Raw genomic sequence first — 17,909 nt, forward strand, 5'->3', positions numbered from 1 at the left:
AATAAGTCTGAACCTTTTACAGGGTGCCATTACTTTTCCTCTGTTTTTCTCAAGTCGTTGAGATCAAATGACATTCACAGATAGGCGTTATTTGTCATGTTTAAAGCGGATCTAAAATTGACACAAACTCGATGACACGTTTCTAACGTAAGAGATCGAATAAATCTGACATGCGACGTGGCGCGTAAGGAGCGATGAGCGAGGCGTTCGGCATTAAAACAGATGAGCCGCATTATGTGAAATAATTCCTGCATCGTCCTTATTTAGAACATGATATCCTCTAGCGGCTTGAGAGTGAGACATTTACACACACACACATACACACACACTTAAAGACATCAGGTACTTTTCCCTCGTTGTTGCTAAATGACTCAGAAGGAAAAATTCGTTGTAGTGGTTTCACGTTGCCTGCTTAAGTCATGTCATAACTGTCTGTAAGCTTGTTGTATAGATTCATATGTTAACTAATCTGTTTAGCTTTAACCTGTGTGTGTGTGTGTGTGTGTGTGTGTGTCTCAGTGTCCTTTGTGATCTGTAGCATGTTTGCATTCCATCATGACCTGCTTGCTGATAAGAAATAGCCTCCATTTGCAGTAGAGAAGATTAGCATGTGACATACGCTAACTCCTATGAACGATGTGACTCTGTGTGCATGATGGACAAGCAGACGTGCTAATCGTTCTCTGCTAATCAAATGTTAGCTGTTGTAAATGTTTTCCTGAGGAAAAAGCTTTGTGGTTTTTGTGGGGGAAATTTTTTTTAAAGTGGTAACAGAGTCATTTTAGTCGTTCTGTTACTTTTAGCTAAGTAGCTTGCTGGCTAAAGTGTCCATGAGGTAATGTTAGTGACTGTAGCTTAAGTGTTTACCTCACACGCAGCTAACATTAGCTCACTGAGGTTTTGGGAATGTTAGCTATTTGGTAATACATGATAGAAAGCTATGTATTTACATATTTAAAATGATTTTATTTTGATGTTACATTAACATCTCTTGTTTTTGCTGACGTTAGAGGTGAAATTCTGCCAATGTTTAAATTTTTTTACTATACTTTTGACTTTGTTAGCATTTTTTCATGCTAGCAGTGATGCTGATTAGCATGTAGGATGTCTTTCACTCTTCGCTTGCACCTTGTGTGTGTGTGTGTGTGTGGTTGACCTGATTTTCTGCCCGAGTTGGAGCGATTTGTCCTCACTGGGGCTCGGTGACCCACTTGAGTCCTGCCTCCTTCATTGTTTTGACTTTTCTCAGTCTTAACAGTAATCCAGCACTTTCTCTTCACTCCATTTATAATCTCTCTCCGTCTTTCCAATCCAGATGTTGTGGTAATTTTTTTTTTCCGTAGCGTGCAGTCGGTAAGTCTGTCAGCGTCGGTGCAGCACATGATGACAGACAGATCGGCGGGTTGAGAGTCGAGGTGCACACATTCGGCACTGTCAGTGATTAGGTGCAGAAAGGAAGGCAGGTTAATCGCTTCCCATCTGCTGCCCCCTCCTTTTTTTTTTTTTTTTTTTGAATTTAAATTGAGGTAAACAGAAATAAGGGTTAGCATGCTTCCTCATGGTTCGCGCACTACAGGCACACGGAGCTTGTTAAAAATACCCTAGGGCATCTAGTGCACAATGCTAAACGGCACACAGGGCCGTTTGGATGCGAGTCAACAGGCCATGTTCACAAACACTGGAGGCCAGCGTGAGTCAGGCTGCTTAAAGCTCAGTGCCAAGATAGTCACAGCAGGATGTAGTTAGCGTAATGAGACGATGGCACCGACTAGCCTGGCATTTAGACCCAATCACGTCAACATTCGATAATCTGTCTTCTGTTAGTATTGATATGTGATGAAGTAACATCATAAATCAGTCAGAAATGAACCAGACACGTAATCAATGATGGAGTTCCTTCTAGGTGTGTAAACCTTCTAATAATGCAGCACATCCTCCACTATAGACATCTCTCCATTCGCTCTCTATTCATTACTTACTTCTCCTTTTTTTATGTAGCTTTTTTTTTTACTTTCTTCTAACCAGATGTTTTGATTGTAACCAGAAGATGAACTGATTACGATTCGGGATCAAGTCAAATTTCATGCAAATCACATCACGTTCGGAAGAGCATCGTGTGTGTGTGTGTGTGTGTGTGTGTGTGTGTGTGAGAGATGGATAAAGGCTGGTAACATGGCTGTGTGTGTGTGATGGATAAAGGCTGGTAACATGGCTGTGTGTGTGTGTGTGCAAACATAATGTATGTACAAGAAATTCTATAGGTGTAGGTGGTGGATGTGTCCCTGTCTGCACTGTTGCCCTGGAGTTCTACTTGTTTCTTTCTACTTCAGATATGTGTGTGAGAGAGAGTGTGTGTGTGAGAGAGAGCGAGAGAGAGATCTTTTCATTTCTTCCCTTCTTTGGGCTGCCTTTCTGCCCCGTCTCAGTACTCACAGTCCTTATGCACACCTGTAACTTTTGTAAAGAACACAACAATACCAGGAAGCCAAAGCCGACTCGCTTAATCCCCCAACAAACGAGAGAGAGAGAGAGAGAGAGAGAGAGAGAGCGAGAGCACACACCACTCTAATCAGCACTTCCTGCTGCAGTGTTTCAAACTAAGCCACTAATTTTTCACATTAAAGTAAATTCTTTAGTAAAAACCGTAGAATAAAAAGAGGTCCTGAACGTGAGGTAATATAAATGATGTCAGTATCACAATGTAAGTATTAAACAGTTTGGGTGCTAAATTAACGAGCTGATATAACTTCCTGTTGCTGCAGGAAGCAGGCTTTTTGTGCTGTACAGCTGCCTGCACTCATACTGGGTGGAAAAACCTCTTTAGACTCTTCCTTTTGTGTGTGTGTGTCTCTGTCTCTGTCTCTGTCTCTGTCTGTCCCACATGTGGCTGCAGTCTTCTGGAAGTTATCATGAAGGACATTAATGTGTCTGCTTTAATCAGAGAGGAGTGTGTGGTTTTCATTCAGGGTGTGGCATTTGGTGTGCACCTGTTTGGGTGTGTGTGTTTGTGTGTGTATGTGTGCGCGTGTGTGTGTGTGTGTGCGCCATTAAGTCTAACTTCAGTTGCTTTCTTTAGTACTGCTTTGTTGCTTTTGCCCAGAGGAAATTCTGCCTTGGAGCTCGGTAATGGACTGTAAATAGACCTCAGTTGATTGTAGTGGAGAGCATATTGGAGTGTGTGTGTGTGTGTGTGTGTGTGTGTGTGTGTGTGTGTGTGTGTGTGTGTGTGTGTGTGTGTGTGTGTGTGTGTGTGTGTGTGTGTGTGTGTGTGTGTGTGTGTGTGTGTGTGTGTGTGTGCAGGGGGAGTCACTAGGGTCATTTGAGTCAACTACAACCCTAGATGGCTGTAGTTGCCTCTAATGACTGTAGTTGACTGTAATGACTCTAGTGGGCTGTAGTTGCCTCTAATGACCTTAGTGGGCTGTAGTTGACTCTAATGACCCTAGTGGGCTGTAGTTGACTCTGATGACCCTAGAGGGCTGTACTTGACTCTAATTACTGGGGTCTACTCTAATGACTAGTTGACTCTGTGGGCTGTAGTTGACTGTAATGACCCTAGGTGGGCTGTAGTTGACTGTAATGACCCTAGGTGGGCTGTAGTTGACTGTAATGACCCTAGGTGGGCTGTAGTTGACTGTAATGACCCTAGGTGGGCTGTAGTTGACTGCGGGTCAGCGTGTCTCGAAGTCAGCTGAATATAGTTCATAAGTAACTACACTGTGGTGGACTTTGACTCATGTCCTCACCCTGTGCTGTATCAGTACTGCACCACTCCACCTGTGATTAGAGATAAGAACACACACACCACACCACACACACACACACACACACACACACACACACACACACACACACATGAGAGGAACCTGTCTTCTGGTGGTTTGAGTGAGTCACCATATCCTTCCAGGCAGCTCTGCCCATTTTCCTCTGATCTCTCTCAACATGGTGCTTCTACATACCGAACTGTCTCTTGCAGGATGTTTTTTTTTAACTATTCTATGTGTAAAAAATCTCAGCAGCACATCAGCAGGGTCTGAAACCACACCACTGTCACCGAGAGTAGACTTTTTCTTTGTTCTGATGTTAAACGTGAACATGAAGCTCTTCACCTCCATCTGCACGATTTACACACCCCGTTGCTGCGCGAATGTTCACGTGTTCCTAATAAAGTGGACCTTGAGCGTATATAAAACATGCTTGTTAAGCCTACATATTAATGTACATGCACGTGCGTGTGTGTGAGAGATACAGAAAAGAGAAGGAAACACTCACAGATGGTGTGAGTCATGATTAAGTGCAACAACCTTGTGACTGTTGACGATAATAATCATAATGTTTTATTTTATAAAACATTATGAACGCTAACAGGATGTTAAACGTTTCCACCGTAGCTGAAATTAACGCTGCACGGATTTTATCATTTAAAGTAAATTTCTAGTACGTGGCCACCGGCGTAGCGTCGTTTAGAGAAGCCGGAGACGTTCTAGTTCGTTGCGGTTAAATGAACAGAAGCGATCACACGACCTCGTGACCCTCCTGATCGACATATTAAACGATTGAAGTGTCCTGATTTTAAATCTGTGCTCCTGTACATTGTGTGTGTGTGTGTGTGTGTGTGTGTGTGTGTGTGTGTGTGTGTGTGTGTGTGTGTGTGTGTGTGTGTGTGTGTGTGTGTGTGTGTGTGGCTACAAGGTGAGACTCAAATTGCCTAGACGTGGCACAGCAGAGGAGAGAGTGTAAGGAAAGCGAGAAACCGCTTGGCCTGCATTCTTTCCCATCAATTAAAACCCCAAAGCCTCACACACACACACACACACTGACGCTACGACTTCACGAGCCCTCGAGCTGCTTTACTGCCGTCAGACTGGCTTTATGTGTTCGCACTATTGAATTGTGTTACCTGTCTGAACGTGAACCCTTCTCCCATGTATACATACAGTATAGTGTGTGTGTGTGTGTGTGTGTGTGTGTGTGTGAGACCCCTGCTGCTCTTAAAGCCCTCACAGCTTCAGGGCTTAAAGGCTGAACACCAGGATGCAGGGTTAAAGTGAAGAAAAAATACGATTTTACACAACGGGGGGAAAAATAAATCCTCAAGCGTATCAGAAGCTTTAGTGACTCCTACTGTACACGTCTGTCAACACGGTGACCCTGTTTATACCAGCTAGCTTGATACGACACGCCTCCCGAGGCCCGGAGTCCAAAATCTTAAAGGATGAGATGTAGTTTAATACAGGAAGTGATGTGTCGAGAAAATCATCGTCATCATCATCATTAATTCATGATACTTGTGTTACGTTATGTATCCCAATCCCGAGGCCTTATTTTTTTCCCCAAACAAATAAAGCTACAAACGTTATCTACATTACAGATGTGTCACACACACACACACACACACACACACACCCACCCACAGCTGTATTCATCCGGAAGGAAAAATATGAATGTAATGTAATATAAATAATTAAAATATAAACAGCTTCAGGCTTTATTAAAATCTTTTGAAAGCATTATTGCAGGTATTATGGGTAGTGATGATGATGATGATGATGATACTTTTCTAACCGTAAGCTATAAAACCCAAAGAAGAAGAGAAGTTTTAGTGAGAGTATAATACGGTCTAGCTTTGAGCTTTAAGTGTGTAAAAGCTTGAACTAGTTTATTTAAAGTGAAATTCTGCAGCGGGATGGAGAAATGTGAAGCAGCTGTGTGTAGGTTTACGGCAAAGCGTTTACGGTGTGTACGCACGCACGCACACACACACACACACACGCAAGGTCCGTGTGACTGATGAGGATCTGTTCCTCTCGTGATGCGACGCCTGACGCCGTGGCTCGTTCGGTGTCGTGTTCCAGCCTGGTTCGAGTCTCCCCCAGAAAGACGTCGCATTCTTTCCCCCGAGCAAAATACGACAAAATATCTTTCTCTGTTTGTCATTTCCTTTCTGCTGCCTTTTTTTCCTTTTATGAACCTCTCGTGCTCTCCGCAGCAGCTTAAGCAATGCAGGATGTCCTCTGTGCACTCGTCCGCCACCCTGCTCCGCTCGTGCAGGATGGAGCAAACCTGGGTGCTCATGTGTGTGTTTGTGTGCATGCATGCGAGTGCGTGTGTGTGTGTTGGGGGGGGGGGTGCTACGGTTAGACGAGGGAAGTGATCGGGTGTCTGGGTGAGGAGTCGCGGTCGCCACACCACCACTTTTCACCCGCTGACCACCAATCACTGCTTTCTGATCGGTCGCTGATCTAAAGCGCTTCAGCTGGTCGCTTTAATTTGGTCATGAACTTTGTGTGTGTGTGTAGAAAATTTATTTATTTATTTATCACCTCTTCATCACACAAAGCCTAATCCTACATGCCTTCTGTCTGTGCCCACTGTGAAGGTTGGAAAATAACACCACCGTATAGAAAGGCGGCTTTTAACGAGGTGAATTTAGACCGTTAGACACGACGACAGGACGGTGTTTGGATTCTCCGCAATAATCTATCGTAAAGCTTTCGTGGGGGGTGGGGGTAGGGGGTGTCGATGGCTGTGTGAGGGGGGATTGTAAGAAATCTTCAGCGATGCACCCGCTGTACTATGGACTGTGGTACGACGATCACGTCTGCGGATCGAGTTTTCATCCCTCAGGGTCCGTCGCTCTTCTGCAGAGAGACGTCATTCTTTCTCTCTGCACCGATGCTCATATTTGGCCTTTTTCAGTATTCTCTCTCCTTTCCAGTCTACAATCCATCAATCACCTTTTATTGGCTTTTTCAGCTGGAGCGAGAGCGAGAGAGGACTCGCTCGACCGGAATGGTATGAACGTCGAGTTAATCGGAGCAGTGGGAGGGAAAAAAACAACACCGCAGGAACGTGTGAAGGAGTGAAGTCTGGCTTTTCGTGACAGTCAGGTCATTTTAATAAGTGCAGTAAAATACCTGACGTTTCTTTCTGCTGCTGTTCCTCATGGTCACCTACAGTCTCTCAGGACCAGAGCTGGAGTCCTAGATACGAGTTCAGCAGAAACTTGGTTATGGGGCTACGCTTGTTCCTGAATTTGATTCTCTATTAAAAAAACAACAGAGATTTATAAAATCTCTGACAGTCGTATGTACATGTGTAAGGAGGGCGTTGCACGATCGCGTAGCGCTTCCTCTCCGATTTAGTTCACTATTCTGTCAGAGGAGAAACGGACGGCTAAAATTAGCCGCGCGGCTCCCAGGGGTCCTCCGACTTGACTGATTTAACTGTGTCATGACTGAAGAAGGAGAGGACACTCACTCACTCACTCACTCTCTCTCCTTTCTTCACTGCCTGCGTTCATGTTGTGTACCAATTAATCTCCAAGCTGACGTTGTCGTGTACGTGTAAACAGATCGGTTTGATGGTGAGGTATCTGACGTTACACGTTACAGCGAGGCCGTACAATCTAAGACATGTCTGATTATCTGGTCACGTGACTCGTGCGAGTGTTCGTTTGGTGCTCAAATGACATACGGTCGTCCGTCCGTCTGTGTCCATATTCTGTAGTATTTATCCTGTATAGGGTTGCAGGGAGCCTGGAGTCTACCCCAGGACACACACACACACACACACACACACACACACACACACGGTTCTGTATACAGTCAGATGTAGTCGGTCTTGTATCCGGTGTCAGCGTAAAATGAAAGGTCTTGGGAAAACGATGGCCGTAATCTCAGTGTTCGTAATTTTTCAGAGGGAATGTTCTAAACGCAGGAGGTGGATATGGAGCACGTCTGGTGTAGGTAACCACGGAGACATCGGCGTGATCATCGTGTAGGCCTGCAGTGTATCGGCAGCTTTTGTCTGTCACTGTTTGTCTTCTAATGACTTCATCACTTCATCTCAGTGTGTGTGTGTGTGTGTGTCAGATTTGTGGAGCAGACCTGATCTTGGTTCTAAAAGTGTCCTTTAACCTCTTTAGAACAAAAGGCGTGCAGTTACACTTTATTGCACCACTGTAATTTCCACCCACCCGCCTGAACTCAGAGATTATCCCATTCCGTGTTGGAGCTTATAGCTGTTTTATTACATCTCATGAGACTCGCTTTGCAGTCAACATGAATTACTGCTGTTCTGCTGCCCATGAAATGTTCTGTGTGTGTGTGTGTGTGTCACTCCCATGAATAAAATAAATAAATATGTATGCTCCAGTTGTTCCAGCACAGATTGTTTTGTTGCAGAACTTTCACACAACGTTCCCAGAAGATTTCCAAACTTTCCGGGTTTTAGATCATGACAGTTAGCGGCATTCTCTTTGTTACGTAAAGCGCATAGAGTTCTAAAACCTCCGAGAACTCGGGACGTTCCTCTAACGGCGCATGTACTTCGAGACGGTCAGAACTTCACACGACCAAAGTGAAGTTCCCAGAAGAGTTTTAGATGTTTGTGTAACGACATTTTGGGACGTTTCCTCAGTTGCGTGTAGTTTTAGATCTCAAAGCCCTTTCCTCATGTTCGGGGATATTTTCTCTGATCGTACATAGCGCTAGAAGTTTTATTACTTCTCGCAAGTAACAAAAATTTTCCCTAATATTCTAGCTGGCGTACGATTTTTAGATCTTTGCAGATGTTCTGATGTTCTGGAGAGAAGTTCCCTCAGTTTCTGATTTGAACGGATATTTCAAACTTCAATGTTGCTAATAAAAAAAGCGCTAGTGGGTTGTTGGTACTAGCCTAGCTGCTCCCTATTAGTTTTATGCGCTGTTAGCTAGCATCGCTTCCCTAGCCTTTAACTAAAACTTTTTAGCGTTGTGGAAACCGTCTTTTTCTGACACTTTCCGTAAAACTGCTGCGAGTTGTTCGTCGTCTCTGGCTTGTGACCCGTAGCGTTTCCTCTCTGATGTAGTTCACTAGTATGTGTAGAGAAATGGAGAGCTAAAATTAGCGAAGCTGTGATGCTCGTGGGAGTCTCCCCGTGGGACCGAGTTAACCGAGGCCTTAGCGGCATTAGCCTTGTAAACGGAAGTGAAGAACTGAAGCTGTCGATCTCCTTTAAAGGTAATTTAAAGTTGTGAAGATGCTTCTGTAATCAGTTGTTGTTGTTGTTCTAAAGTTTTAGGAGTATCTATCTCCTGAATTTAGTCTTCCTGGTATTTTAAAGCGAACGCTTCACCCTTTATATCACGTTCTCCTGTCAGAAATAGCGGACGAAATGCTCTGTTAAGCGGATCGTGCCAGCTGTTACACGTTACTTAGCAATGTTAGCATTTTTCTGTGAAGTATTGCTCTTTGTACTCCTGGCTGTTTTCGGATTTCCTGCTCTTTCGGTTCGCTTCAGTCGCCTCATTAGCTTATTGTTGACCAGACTGGATTTATGTAAATGGTATTTCCTCAAGGCGCGTCGGTCAGAGGGCAGTGTGTGTATAGAGAGAACACGTTCGGTTTGAAGATAAGCACCAGGGTGTTATCTACCAAGGTCTTTACGATTGCATGATTACGTCGATGTGGAGCAAAATATTAAGGCGTTTGTTTCGGCCACCTATCCCGATTTGTATTCCGATCGCGAACTTACTCTGTACTTACTACTTCCTTCAGAGGCAAATAAAATACCCTTCATTTACGTTCGTCACACTCGGATGTGTTGCACGTTGTCTATTACTGCCGATTGGCTAAGAAATGAAAGCGATTTAATGGGTGTGTTTTCCTTACAGCCACCGGTGGTGCTGTTGAGCTCGATCGTAGTCCTCGAAGTCCAAAGTATTCTGCTTTAAGACCATTTTGTTAGCAAAATACACCTTATACTTCAGCTTCAAGCTTAACTTTGGTCCTGAAGTAACTTTCATCGATAGATAGATAGATAGAGAGAGAGAGAGACAAGGATAGACTGATGTGAGAGAGGGTTAAAAACGAGCGAGGAAGGAAAGAATTTATTGAAACACTCCTGCTCTTTGCTCTTTTTATCTCTGATAAGGCGAGAGTATGACAGGAATGTGACCCTGGCGGTCTGAATAAACAGAGAATTTATCATTACAGCTTTTGAGGTGGGGGACAGGGGGCTGTTGGAGGAAAAGAAGGAGGGGGAACTAATCTTAGGGCTGGAATACAGGAAGAGTGGTGATGGGAGTCAGCTGTGGGGTCAGAGTTTTGTGTGTGTGTGTGTGTGTGTGTGTGTGTGTTGGGGGGGGTGTGAGAAGAAAAGCCTTGCTGTCTTGGCTCTTAGTGTGTTTGTGTGTTTATGCAGTATGGTGAACGGCTCTGGATGAATAGCCTTTTCTCTCACACACACACACAACGTCAACGTGACTCCAGAGCACGTCAAGTCCGGAGCTAGGTGCAGGATGACAGACTTACAAACCGCTTATGCTGCATTAAACCTCAGATTGATTTACCTCCTGTGGTCAATAGGATCGTTCCTCCGACAGTCTGAGTTCTTCGATCGGACAGCATTATGTACAACCTGCAAGATCTGACTCTTTTAGCCGAGAGCCGATTTGTCAGTCGACTTGAAATAAAAAACGTTGATTGTGATTTGTTATGAGTGCTATTTGTGAAGTAGCCATTAAAATCTGGCTAACCTGAGGTGAGGTGATGCCAAAATATCTCATTTTAGCGAAAAAAAACAATAATAATAATAATAACCTGAAGAATATCAGTCTGTAATCAGATTATAAAACACATTCATCAAACTACTGGGCAAATCCTGAGGTAAAGTGAAATGAAGACGAGTGAGAATCCTGTCAGATTCCCCTCCCCCGCACACAAAGCTAGTGTAGCTAGCGCTTGATGACGTGAGGCTGGTTTTAGAGAGACGTTCGAGAGGAATATGTCCGTGGTGTAAAAGGAGGAGGGTTTTTTGTGGTAATATGTTAAAGTCTGGGGTCAGAAGAAAGGTTTTTATTCACCAACAATGTTAAGAGCAACTGCTTGTTCGCTTTGCGCTGCCTCAGAGCACCGCGTGCCAAGTAGCGTGCGAGTCGTTTGCTAATTTAGTTTTTCCCGATGTTTGTACCGTTTAATTTGGACATTTGGAACGTTTACTACGTTTCCACTCTTGTTCTATGTGATGAGCAAATAAAACTTCATGTGCCACACCTTTTACTTTTACTTTTTTTGTGAGGTAGCGCACGATCGTCCACAACAGGACGTTAGCGAATGAATGTATTATGTGCACAAGATCATTAGTAAAGACAGACTTGTGAACAGTTTGTAGCTTGTTTAAGCAGCATGCCTGACACACACACACACAAATAAGTAAATAAATAAATATCCTTCTGGAAACTTTTAAATACGGTCTCTGGTTAGTTTCTTTCTATTTAATATAACTGTTATTTACTTAAACCCCTGACAGCAGCTTGCTAGCTAACTTGGGTTGTTTTTCTAAAGTTTCTGAAGAAAGTATCAGGAGTATAAAAGCTCAGGACGCCACTAAAATACTAAACTAAATGTTTCTCTGTTCTCACTGAGGTACTTTCTCATTGTAGCTGAGAGTAAAGCAGGCTACGCTGAAAGAAACCAGCTGTTGTTGTTTTTTCTGCTAGCTTTAGCTTGTTGCAGCAGCAGGAGTGCGTTAGTCTCCTGCAGAGCGGGAATGCTAATGGCTTGAGGAGTGAAAGCTGGAGCTTGGCTCGGGTCGTAATTGCTTTGCTTTTGAAAGCTGCAGGTTTTTACACAAGAGGCCGTGTTCCTGCCGAAAACCCGTCAAGTCACCTCTCGCTTGGTTAATGCTTAGCAGGAAGGAACACTAGAGCATGGGAAAGGCACAGAGGCCTTCTGGGTCGTGTCAGGACTTGTAGCGATGAGGTTGTTTAATCACGTTTTTACTCCTGAGGTGACACCTGCAATAAACACACTCCTTATACACGTACAGCTACATCCAGCACCTGAGGTCAGTCTCACGTGGTGCAGAAACACTGACGCGGTGCTTAAAAGAAGCCAGATTTGTTTAAAAGTCATCTTGGCAGACATGAGATCAGCAAAGCAATTTGTCTAAACCACAAAGGCCAGCCAACAGAGAGAATGTTCTCCCAGAGGAAAGTGTGTGGTCCCTGATCGGAGACCAGGAAAGCAATCCGATTGGTCGGCGAGCGAGTGAACCCTTCCACACACACACACACACACACACACACACATTCACACACATCCTGCATTCCTGAAGTCGTGTGTAAGATCTAACTTTTACAGGCTTTTGTCTTTTTTCCCAGAAAGAGATTGGTGCAAACATTTGGAGTTGAATCAACATCTCTCCACCTTTCACCCTAGTATTAATATTATCCAATGAGATGCGAGGTCAATTCAGAATACTGTGTGTGTTTTTGTAACGTTCGAACCTGCAGAGCCGGTTTAACCAACACACGTCGAGCCTAGCCTAGCGTTCAGCTGCTGCTTTCAAGTCCCTCAACATCCACGCTAATGTGCCGAAACGTCACCATCGTAAACTGTCACACGATACATGTAGACCTAAGAGTCGTGTCCTGAGTTTTAATCAGATCTCTTTTATCATATATTATTTCTTGCGGGGTTTGTGATGGATGTGAAGGATTTGAAGTCTCCATCTTTTTCGCTGTGTCGTTATGGAGGGCGAGGCTGTAGTGCACACGCATGCAGTTTTTATAATCCGGTCCATTTTCATTACGCATTGTTGTTTTCGGGAAGCACTAATGGTTTTACACAGCATTTATCTATTTATTTATTTATTTATTTATTTATTTAGACTGTCTGGCAGGTGCAAACTGAAATGGCTGAATAATTTATTTAGCAGTTATTAAGTCATCATGTTTTTCTGGAATATATGAAACTTTTTCACATCCAGCCAATAACAAGGACATTTATAACAGGATATTTTTAGTTTTAAAAATTCCCTTTAAGTCTTTATGGATTTAGTTCCTCACGTTCACATCCTGTAATCGTCTATATTAGTAACGCCCCATTAGGGCGTGTCACAGTAACAGGTTGTGCGTAACGAGAGATAGCAGAGCTTCACGCTTCGGCTCTTCTACAGGTCAGATGTGTTTGTTTTTGTTTTTTGCAACAAGCAGATCTGCTCAGCTAAACCTAGACCAGTCTGTGTGTAGGTCTGCTATCTCCCCTGCTATCTCCTCATCCATCACGTCCTGCATACCTGACGGAAGAAAGAATAAAAGACCGAAACGAAAGACAGAATAAAAGAGAGAGGAACATGCTCCTTTATTAGCGGTCATGCTTTTGTGAGGATGCAGAAAGAATTTAAGGCATTAATTAGTTTCAAATCAACAAATATATTTTTCAATTTAAACACCGAATAACATGAAAATGGTCTCTTATTGCTATTGTTTTTAAAATAAGAAATTGAGTATTTTATTGAATGTTTATTTAGTCAAACATCTGCTAGAGAAGAGAGTGAGGGAGGGAGGGTGAGAGAGAGAGAAAAGAAAAGAGAAATCATTATTGATGGTTAAAGTTGTAGCTGTTCTTCTGCTCCTTTGTCTCATCCCCTGGTGTTGGTGTGGCTTCTCTTCAGCAACCATGTCGGCTGCAGATAAGTACCTGTACGTGGACCGCTCGGTGGTGAACAACCCGCTGGCGCAGGCCGACTGGGCCTCCAAGAAGCTGGTGTGGGTCCCGTCGGAGCGCTTGGGCTTCGAGGCCGGCTCGCTCAGGGAGGAGCACGGAGATGAGGTGGTGGTGGAGCTCGCCGACTCGGGCAAGAAGATCCGCATCAACAAGGACGACGTCCAGAAGATGAATCCGCCCAAGTTCAACAAGGTGGAGGACATGGCCGAGCTCACGTGCCTCAACGAAGCTTCTGTGCTGCACAACCTTAAGGAGAGATACTACTCCGGCCTCATCTACGTAAGTCCACTGCATCCTGCACTTAACTACAGGAGTTTAATCAAAGTGATGAGGAATTAAACTATAATCAACATTACTGTAGATGCAACACCACGATTTTAGACGACGTGCGAGAGTGCGGGTGTGTGCGTGCGGGTGTGTGCGTGCGAGAGTGCGGGTGTGTGCGTGCGGGTGTGTGCGTGCGAGAGTGAGTGAGCATGGATGAGATCAGTCGTGTGCCAGATCAGTTCATGGCTTTGCCTGGACTCCATCCAGTCCTGTGTCTCCCAGTTCACTCCCTCAATCACCCTTCCCTGAACACACACACACACACACACACACACACACAATATTGTTCCCTGGAGCATCCTGTTTACTGCTGAACTCTAAACAGGGAGAACCTCCCTCCCTCACACACTGTGTGTGTGTGTGTGTAACAGAACTCTCTCCTCATTGTTACTCTGTACAGTGAGCTCAGAAGTTTCTGTAAATTATGTAAATAATAAACACGTCATGATGACCGATTCCTCGTCTAACACTTTTAACATTTTACGTCATCTTTGATGCACATATTTATTCATCTTACATATTTAATTCACTGTGAATTCAAAGACTTTGTGTTGAAAATATATATTTAAAAAATGCCGCCTGTTTAAAATACATAAATACTATTAGTGCTAATAATAATAATAATAATAATAATAATAATAATAGATTATTTCTGATTTCTGTAAAATAAGGGTGTGTGTGTGTGTGTGTGTGTGTGTGTGTGTGTGTGTGTGTATAGACGTACTCCGGGCTTTTCTGTGTGGTGATCAACCCCTACAAGAACCTGCCCATCTACTCAGAGGAGATTGTGGACATGTACAAGGGCAAGAAGAGGCACGAGATGCCCCCACACATCTACGCCATCACAGACACGGCGTACAGGAGCATGATGCAGGGTGAGTTTGTAAAAAATCTCGTTTCCTGTGTGCACTTCCTGTTTGCGTTACAAACCAATGGTTATCTTCTGTATAAAACTCACACTAAGCTAACGGGTTGCTTCTCTTTTTCTTATCTTCTTCTTCTTCTCTTTTTCTCTTCCAGACCGTGAGGATCAGTCCATCCTGTGCACGTGAGTGAGCTGCCTCAGCAAACAGCCTCAGCATCACTCAGAAAATACACCATACAATACTGACTGTGTGTGTGTGTCTGTGTGTGTGTCTGTGTGTGTGTCTGTGTGTGTGTGTCTGTGTGTGTCTGTGTGTGTCTGTGTGTGTCTGTGTGTGTCTGTCTGTCTGTGTGTGTCTGTCTGTGTGTGTGTGTCTGTGTGTGTGTGTGTGTCTGTGTGTGTGTGTGTGTCTGTGTGTCTGTCTGTGTGTGTGTGTCTGTCTGTGTGTGTGTGTCTGTCTGTGTGTGTGTGTCTGTCTGTGTGTGTGTGTGTCTGTCTGTGTGTGTGTGTGTCTGTCTGTGTGTGTGTGTGTCTGTCTGTCTGTGTGTGTGTCTGTCTGTGTGTGTGTGTCTGTCTGTGTGTGTGTGTCTGTCTGTGTGTGTGTGTCTGTCTGTGTGTGTGTGTCTGTCTGTGTGTGTGTGTCTGTCTGTGTGTGTGTGTCTGTCTGTGTGTGTGTGTCTGTCTGTGTGTGTGTGTCTGTCTGTGTGTGTGTGTGTGTCTGTGTGTGTGTGTGTGTCTGTCTGTGTGTGTCTGTCTGTGTGTGTGTGTCTGTCTGTGTGTGTGTGTCTGTCTGTGTGTGTGTGTCTGTCTGTGTGTGTGTCTGTGTGTGTGTGTCTGTGTGTGTGTGTCTGTGTGTGTGTGTGTGTGTCTGTCTGTCTGTGTGTGTCTGTCTGTCTGTGTGTGTCTGTCTGTCTGTGTGTCTGTCTGTGTGTCTGTGTGTCTGTGTGTGTGTCTGTGTGTGTGTCTGTGTGTGTGTCTGTGTGTGTGTCTGTGTGTGTGTCTGTGTGTGTGTCTGTGTGTGTGTCTGTGTGTCTGTCTGTGTGTGTCTGTCTGTGTGTCTGTCTGTGTGTCTGTGTGTGTGTCTGTGTGTGTGTCTGTGTGTGTGTCTGTGTGTGTGTCTGTGTGTGTGTCTGTGTGTGTGTCTGTGTGTCTGTCTGTGTGTGTGTGTGTTATTAATTAGGGGTGAATCCGGCGCTGGGAAAACAGAGAACACCAAAAAGGTCATTCAGTATCTGGCTCATGTGGCTTCTTCTCACAAGACCAAGAAAGACCAGGTTAGAGCTCTCTCTCTCTCTATCTCTCTCTCCCTCTATCCCCCCCCCTCTCTCTCTCCCTCTACCCCTCTCTCTCTCCCTACCCCCCCTCTCCCCCTCTCTCTAGCTCTCTCTCCCTATCCCCCCCCTCTCTATCTCTCTCTCTCCCTATCCCCCCTCTCTCTTTCTCTATCCCCCTCTACCCCTCTCTTTCTCTCTCTCTCCCTCTCTCCTCCCTGCTCATATTTCTTTCTGTCACTGTTTCTACTCATCTCTCTGTTTATCTTTGTTTGTTTCTGTCCCTCTTTTCTGTTCTATTTCTTTTATCTTTCCATCAAACCACTAGTCGGTTCAGCTCTCTCTTTGTTACCTGTCTTTCAGTTTATCTTGTCTTTCTCCTGCCTTCTTGCTCCTTTTCTCTTTCTCTCTCTCCCTCTCTCTCTCCCTCTCTCTCTCCGTATCATTGTGTGTGTGTGTGTGTGTGTGTGTGTGTGTGTGTGTGTGTGTGTGTGTGAGAGAAGCATCATTTGTTTCAGTGGGACATGTTCCAGAAGCAGCAACACTTGTATCTCACTTCTCATGTCACTAAATGAAGTGTTTGTGGAGAAAAGTGTGAGCTGTTATTGACCTCATCACTAAATACATTACATTGGATTTCCATCTAAAAAATGATATCCATCGTCCTTCAGTCTGTGCAGCAGTGGGGATCATTGGGCTGCTCAGGAAAGGGGGTGGAGTCTGAGGGCAAATGGGGGGTTCTGATTGGCTAGAGGGCTTCAGGAACATGTCCTACATAAAGATGTTTATAATCCCTGAGCAGAAGAGTGGAGAGACTCCACAGTCGTTCATTCATTCAGGACCTGCTTCTTTTCAAAACCTCGGAGAGGGGTGTGTGTGTATGTGTATGTGCGCGTGTGTGTATGTGCGCGTGTGTGTATTTGAGTTTGAGTTTTGTTTTTTTTTTCTTTCCATCAACAGAGCAGCTCGGTCCTGTCACATGTGAGTTACCCCCATTCTCTTAACCACCCCCCTTTTTCTCTCTCTCTCTTGCTCGCTCTCTCTCTCTCTCTCTCTCTCTCTCTCTCTCTCTCTCTCTCTTTGTCTGTCTCTCGGCTGATGTGCTCTGTGTAGCGCGGTTGAAGCTGGTCACGTGTCCCGGGTGCCGACGTGTAAAGCAAAGATGCCATTCAGACAGATGAGAGCTAGAATTATTGACATTAGGGGTGCCAAAACTTATCAGAAGATCCTCTCCTAGCTTTCATTTCGGAGATGTTGACCTTCTCACTAACTCCATCACGAGTCCTGCTGCTCACACACTGTTCACGCTAAATGTTCCAGTCTCACACCAGTTTACTAATAAACCACACTAACTTCACCCAGTACACACTCCCTCTTCTCTCTCACACACACACACACACACACACACAATAACCAGGACACACCTTTGGAGAACCGGTGGAGAACTTCGGACTACTGCGGACACGTTTAGTTGCTATGTGAAGGGGGGTGGGGGGATATAAAACAGTGTGTGGTGCTGCTGGAGGAGAAGAACCAGTGACGTGGTGGTGGTGGTGGTGGTGACACCTCGTACTTTTTATCTGTTTATAGTTACATTTAATGTTGTGGAACCGCTCAGAAGTCCTCAGTTAATGAGACGAAAAGTCTGTCTGAATCGCCTCCATCTTCATGTGTGTGTCTGTGTGCGCGTGTCTGTGTGTGCGCGGTCTGTGTGCGTCTGTGTGTGCGCGGTCTGTGTGCACGTGTGTGTGTGTGCGTCTCTGTGCGCGTGTCTGTGTGTGCGCGGTCTGTGTGTGTGCGCGCGCGCGTGTCAGCCTGTGTGTGTGCGCGCGCGTGTCAGCCTGTGTGTGTGTGCGCGCGTGTGTCAGCCTGTGTGTGTGTGCGCGCGCGTGTCAGCCTGTGTGTGTGTGTGCGCGCGCGTGTCAGCCTGTGTGTGTGTGTGCGCGCGCGTG

General features: G+C 44.9%; 1 protein-coding gene across 3 annotated transcripts in view; it reads left to right on the plus strand.

Annotated features, from left to right (window-relative positions):
* LOC113652884 (myosin-9-like) overlaps window positions 1-17,909 on the plus strand; it is a 39,377-nt gene that overhangs the window by 3,000 nt on the left and 18,468 nt on the right. For 2 of the 3 annotated variants that reach the window (XM_027162201.2, XM_027162202.2), the window contains exons 2-6: window positions 13,442-13,773; window positions 14,540-14,696; window positions 14,842-14,869; window positions 15,867-15,960; window positions 16,918-16,938. In XM_027162201.2, coding sequence (XP_027018002.1) covers window positions 13,447-13,773; window positions 14,540-14,696; window positions 14,842-14,869; window positions 15,867-15,960; window positions 16,918-16,938 — 627 coding nt within the window. In that variant the 5' untranslated portion in view covers window positions 13,442-13,446. The remainder of the gene's footprint in view (window positions 1-13,441; window positions 13,774-14,539; window positions 14,697-14,841; window positions 14,870-15,866; window positions 15,961-16,917; window positions 16,939-17,909) is intronic. The other variant, XM_027162203.2, reaches the window with a different exon arrangement.

This window comes from Tachysurus fulvidraco, chromosome 7, assembly GCF_022655615.1.
Source record: "Tachysurus fulvidraco isolate hzauxx_2018 chromosome 7, HZAU_PFXX_2.0, whole genome shotgun sequence".
Classification (NCBI taxonomy): Eukaryota; Metazoa; Chordata; class Actinopteri; order Siluriformes; family Bagridae; genus Tachysurus; species Tachysurus fulvidraco.